Raw genomic sequence first — 5655 nt, forward strand, 5'->3', positions numbered from 1 at the left:
AAAAAGCAGTCCTGTCTTTTCAAGCCGAAAGCAAATTCAAGCTTGATGGGGATTGGGGAAGTGGGGGCGGTACTTGATGCCAAACATCCCGCCATTTCTCTCTCTGAATTTCCTGGGCACATTAAATGCGGGGCCGGTGAGGAGGGTGGGGGAGCGGTGAATGTTAAAAACAATTTTCCTAGGGGACAGCATCGGACACAGGGTCACGAACGTTTTCCTGTATACCTATTGGTAGTGGGTCTGCATAGTGTTTGGGGGAAGTGTGAAGGCTGCCCGCTTCAGCAAGCAGAACCTTTGACAGAAGTTGTGGGATCTGTGATGGGAGCTGATATGAAGCAGTAAGAAAGCAAGGTTTCCAATTGACCAGCTAGATTGGGAAGTAAACTTCGAAATAACTGAATATTGTCAGTATCACATTAGATTTTACTTTCCCAGAATAATTCAGTTCTTCGTGACCTAAAAAAATTTTCAGAAAAATTGAAAGAACAGGACATCTTTTAGAAGCTTTCAGATCTTTATATCGAGGTCCTTAATACAATGAAATAAACTGAAATGTTCTTACTGGAATCACTGATTTCAACTTTATTGGTTTTGGGTTCAATCAAAGACGTTACTTTGCTCAAAGTTTGTAGCGACGTTTTGTTTTGCAGTCCTAGGCACACAACTAGCCGGCCCAGACCGCCGAGTGAGTCTGAAAAATCCCTGTTCACTGCGATCAAAATGACATTTAAACTTGTTTTACTTTTTCTTTATTTAATCTAAATAATCAAAAAGGAGTTCTACAACCTTAATTTTCCACCTCACTCCCTAACTGCCCCCCACCCCCACCCCCACAGTACATCCCTCACATCTTTTCCCCATCAACATAAACCCCGGGGTGGGGGAGTGGTAATCAAATGTACGGCCGCCACTCCGCGCTAGGCAGCCAATGGGGCTGAAAGATTGATTCACTTCCTGCTTGGGTCTCATTGAAACTCCGGAGCTTCACCAGCCTAATTTGGAAAGCTAGCCCGACCTCCCGCACCGCTATTGGCCGGGCTTACTCCTGGCCAGGCCGAGACGCGCTGCGATTGGCCGTAGTGGGTGCCGGTAACCCGTGCTAGCGTCTTTGGCTCCCCCGCACCGTAGATGTCAAAGGCTGAAGCTGCTCCCTTTGCCACATTATAACTAGTAGGGGATCCTCACCGACCATGGCCACAGCTGCCTCGAATCCCTACAGCATTCTCAGTTCCACCTCCCTAGTCCATGCGGACTCTGCGGGCATGCAGCAGGGGAGTCCTTTCCGCAACCCTCAGAAACTTCTCCAAAGTGATTACTTGCAGGGAGTTCCCAGCAATGGGCATCCCCTGGGGCATCACTGGGTGACCAGTCTGAGCGACGGGGGCCCATGGTCCTCTACCCTGGCCGCCAGCCCCCTGGACCAGCAGGACGTGAAGCCCGGGCGCGAAGACCTGCAACTGGGTGCGATCATCCATCACCGCTCGCCACACGTAGCCCACCACTCACCGCACACTAACCACCCCAACGCCTGGGGGGCGAGCCCGGCACCGAACCCGTCTATCACGTCGAGCGGCCAACCCCTGAACGTGTACTCGCAGCCTGGCTTCACCGTGAGTGGCATGCTGGAACACGGGGGACTCACCCCACCTCCAGCTGCCGCCTCTGCACAGAGCCTGCACCCGGTGCTCCGAGAGCCCCCGGACCACGGCGAACTGGGCTCGCACCATTGCCAGGATCACTCCGACGAAGAGACGCCAACCTCTGATGAGTTGGAACAGTTCGCCAAACAATTCAAACAAAGAAGAATCAAGTTGGGCTTCACGCAGGCCGACGTGGGGTTGGCGCTGGGCACACTGTATGGTAACGTGTTCTCGCAGACCACCATCTGCAGGTTCGAGGCCTTGCAGTTGAGCTTCAAAAATATGTGCAAGCTGAAGCCCCTGCTGAACAAGTGGCTGGAGGAGGCTGATTCGTCCACAGGGAGCCCGACCAGCATTGACAAGATCGCTGCACAGGGCCGCAAGCGCAAGAAGAGGACCTCCATCGAGGTGAGTGTCAAGGGCGTACTGGAGACGCATTTCCTCAAGTGTCCCAAGCCTGCCGCGCAGGAGATCTCCTCGCTGGCAGACAGCCTCCAGTTGGAGAAAGAAGTGGTGCGTGTCTGGTTCTGTAATCGAAGACAAAAAGAGAAAAGAATGACTCCGCCAGGGGATCAGCAGCCACATGAGGTTTATTCGCACACCGTGAAAACAGACACGTCTTGCCATGATCTCTGACTGGAGGAAGCGAGGAGGCGGCCGGCCGCACTGGGAGCAGCGCGGATTTCTCTTTCTCTCTCACTCTCTTCCTTTCATTCTAGCATTCTTTATTATTTCTCTCTCTCTCTCTCTCTCTCTCTCTCTCTCTCTCTCTCTCTCTCTCTCTCTCTCTCTCCCGTTCACTCGTACTCTCTCTTTCCCCTCCTTTCCTTTTTCTTTCCTTTCCCCTTTCTTTTTCTTTCCCTTCTTCTTCCCTTTCCTTTCCTTTCCTCTTCTTTCATTTCATTTTCTTTCCTTTCCCCATTCTCTTCCCTTTCATCCCTTTCCTTTCCTTTCCTTTCCTTTCCTTTCCTTTCCTTTCCTTTCCTTTCCTTTCCTTTCCTTTCCTTTCCTCTCCTCTCCTCTCCTTTCTTTTCCTCTCCTCTCCTCTCCTCTCCTTTTCCTAAGAGGTTCTAACTTCTGTTGACAAAGGAAACACATACTCTCGCATTCAGGCTTCTCAATGCTGATACACATTTATATTAAGCAGTCCAAGCTGGGATCTCATATTCCTGGCTCCCCGGGCAACAGTTCCCTTTAGCCTTTTCTGCTGATCAATATATATTGTTTACTCAGAGTAAGGTTTGTTTGGTCGCTCCTCTCTAGGAAGAACAAGGAGTGGGATAACGTGGGGGCGGGGTGGGGCGGGGGAGGGATTGGGAAGACAGATGTGTGCCTCTGAATAACCTTTCAGCGCCTTGGTTATAGCAGCTGTATTTCAGGTGAAATTTGTTTTACAATAGACTAGTTTTGCATTTTTAAAAACTTCTATAGCGTTTCTAAATGTCTGAGGTGTTTTACTACAATCTGTACACAATATTTGTGAGATAATTTGTATCTAATCGACCACTCCATGTTATTATTGCTATTATTATTACTACTTCGTTGAGCTGATGGCTTTTTAATTGCTTAGAAAAGGGAGGAGATGAATGGGAATAGGCGGGGAGAGAGATGCCTATCTACTCACCCCCCTTTCCAAATCTGTATGAGGAGGAGAATACAACGAAGAAAGTTGTTGATGATGATATTGGTTATATATTTTTTTCCGGGGTGGAGTGCCTGGGAAGGGCAGAATAGAGAAGCCTATTAGGTTTGTAAACTAGTGCGAAGTAGCAGCGGCGATTTCGCAGCTTTCTGCCCTCCCTCCTGGAAGTGTGGAGTCCCCGCAGGCTACCACAGCACAGATCCAGGTATCTGAGAAGGATTCCACCGCAACGCTGGGCCAAAGAGGTGGCCTGACAGTCTGGGAGGGCTCCGCACCCACCGGAGTCCTGGATTCCTGCGCGAAGAAATCCAGGCCCCCAGCTTCGCTAGGGCGACCTCCCGCGCGACCTCACTTCGGCCGTACTAGAGGAAAGACTGCCTTCACACGCGATTACTTTCACTGGAGATCACGACCCGGAGACGCTGGCGACTGGGCCAGCGCCTCCCATTTCGGTTCACCTCTAGTTCACCACCCCTTCTGAGTGAGAAACCCTCAGGGAGGGGTGGTGAGGGAGTGGGGGATAGGCATTCTCTGCTCAGTGCAGAACGACAATGAAATGATTGGCAAAGGTCACAGGGATTCTGGTCCATCCACGTACCACCTCTCCCCCCATGTATATACCGCTGTCTGTGAGTGGGCTCGTGGGGAGCTGTCTCGGCGTTTCTGATAAGCACAGCTGGTGGAAGCCCACAGCGACGATCCAGCGAGCTAGCGAGCGCCCGGGAGGCTGGGTTCCTGCTTTTTAAAAAAAAAATATATATATATATATATATTTTTAAATCTCTGAGTGTATGTGTCTCTGTGCGTGTGTGTGTGCGCGTGCAAACGTGTGTGTGTAGATAGCTGTGTGTATCGTGTTACTATGTACAAAAACAAAAAGTACAAAAAAAAAATCTCGCTAGGCTGTGTAGAGATCCCAAAAATATGCAGTTGCTGTGGCTTTATTGCTAGCTAGTATCCACACGCCAGGTCCACAGGCGAACCTCATTCCCAAGGAGCACACACGTGTGAGGCCGGCCAAGCACCCAACACCCAGCCGCCGCCGGCCAGACCTGGCTGGGGGCGCTGCACGCCACTGCTGGCCGCCTAGTCCGGCCTTTAGGCGCAGCTGCTGTAGACAAAGCTTCAAACTACCTAAGGACCAGAAAGCCCGGGTCCGTTGTCGAGGATGTGTTAGTATGAGTTGTCAGGCCTCTGGTCCACCACACTGTGTCTCCCTCAGCTGCAGGTCTAAAAGCATGTGTTAATTCAAATCCCGGACCCTTTTACTTTTTTTGTCAAGTCTCTGCATTCTGGTGGTAATTATGTTTAGTTTTGGGATTTTTCCCCCCCACATTGAGTTCATGTTTTACAACTGTTGGGAGTTTTTTGTTTGTTTCGATTTTTTTTCTTTGCAGTTAATTGCTATGGTTCGAACCTGAGTTAACCCAAATACTTCTGCCGACTTTATAACTGTACAGTTTTGTATATTAAACGTTTTTGAAGTTATTAATTTAAAGAAGATCGTTTAGTTTATTCATTTAGTAACTGATGTATAATAAACGCTATTTTCATTAAGAGTTGCTTTTTCAACTATTTTATTCAAATTGCCTATTGCAGTTGCCAACAATTATTTATTTTCAATAAATTCTTCATTGTGTTTAAAAGGAAATTCTTTCACAGATAAGTTGGATGTCAAAAAGAAAACAATTTGCTGTAATGTTTGATGTGAAGTTTTAGTCAAGGGGTTTATATTGACGCAATATTTTATTGTTGTAAAAGATTAAAAAGGTTTAAATAAAACATTTTTCCAAAAAAAAAAAAAAAGTTTTCTTCTCCTGTCCTTATTGTGTGCTGTGTGAGGTGGAGCATTTAAACAGAGGCACATTCCCGGTGAACAGCGCTTCTGCTTTGCTTCAGCTTATAAATCATTAGTCATTGTTTTGATTCTTGATTCCCTTCCTCTGACTTTCGGCCTTTCAGCTCAGCTCTGAAATACACCGGCACACACTGGCATGGCCTATTCTGGAGCCCACGCTCACGCAAAGCACAGCACAAATTGTGGGAACCCGCATAGGGAAGGCTCGAGGTGGGTTTTATTTTAGGAAGTGCAACCTTACTAATGTTCTCCGAAAAGGGAATCTCTCTCTCTCTCTCTCTCTCTCTCTCTCTCTCTCTCTCTCTCGCACGCTGGCTCGCTCTCTCTCGCTCTCTCTCTCTCTGCCAGTGGACAGACCTTTCTTCAAACCTGCCCCTCCTGAAACTGTACTCAGATCTTCTATAAGGCTTTAATTTCGCCTCACTGCATCCATCCTTCTTCTTCCTCTATATTCTGCTAGGTTCCCTTTTGCTACCTGATCCCTCACTCCCCTGAGGAGGGATGGGATGATGATT

General features: G+C 48.5%; 1 protein-coding gene across 1 annotated transcript; it reads left to right on the forward strand.

Moving 5' to 3' along the window:
• The first annotated feature begins 1155 nt into the window (after positions 1 to 1155).
• POU3F4 (POU class 3 homeobox 4) lies at positions 1156 to 5088 on the forward strand. The gene has a single exon (XM_045383589.3). It carries the CDS (start codon positions 1191 to 1193, stop codon positions 2274 to 2276), a length of 1086 nt encoding a protein of 361 aa, XP_045239524.1. The 5' UTR covers positions 1156 to 1190; the 3' UTR covers positions 2277 to 5088.
• The last annotated feature ends 567 nt before the right edge of the window (positions 5089 to 5655 follow it).

Source organism: Macaca fascicularis, chromosome X (assembly GCF_037993035.2).
Source record: "Macaca fascicularis isolate 582-1 chromosome X, T2T-MFA8v1.1".
In the NCBI taxonomy this organism is placed as follows: Eukaryota; Metazoa; Chordata; class Mammalia; order Primates; family Cercopithecidae; genus Macaca; species Macaca fascicularis.

Bases quoted from the DNA above. Each gene is read 5' to 3' on its own strand.
- POU3F4 (XM_045383589.3), top strand. From the start codon at position 1,191: ATGGCCACAGCTGCCTCGAATCCCTACAGCATTCTCAGTTCCACCTCC.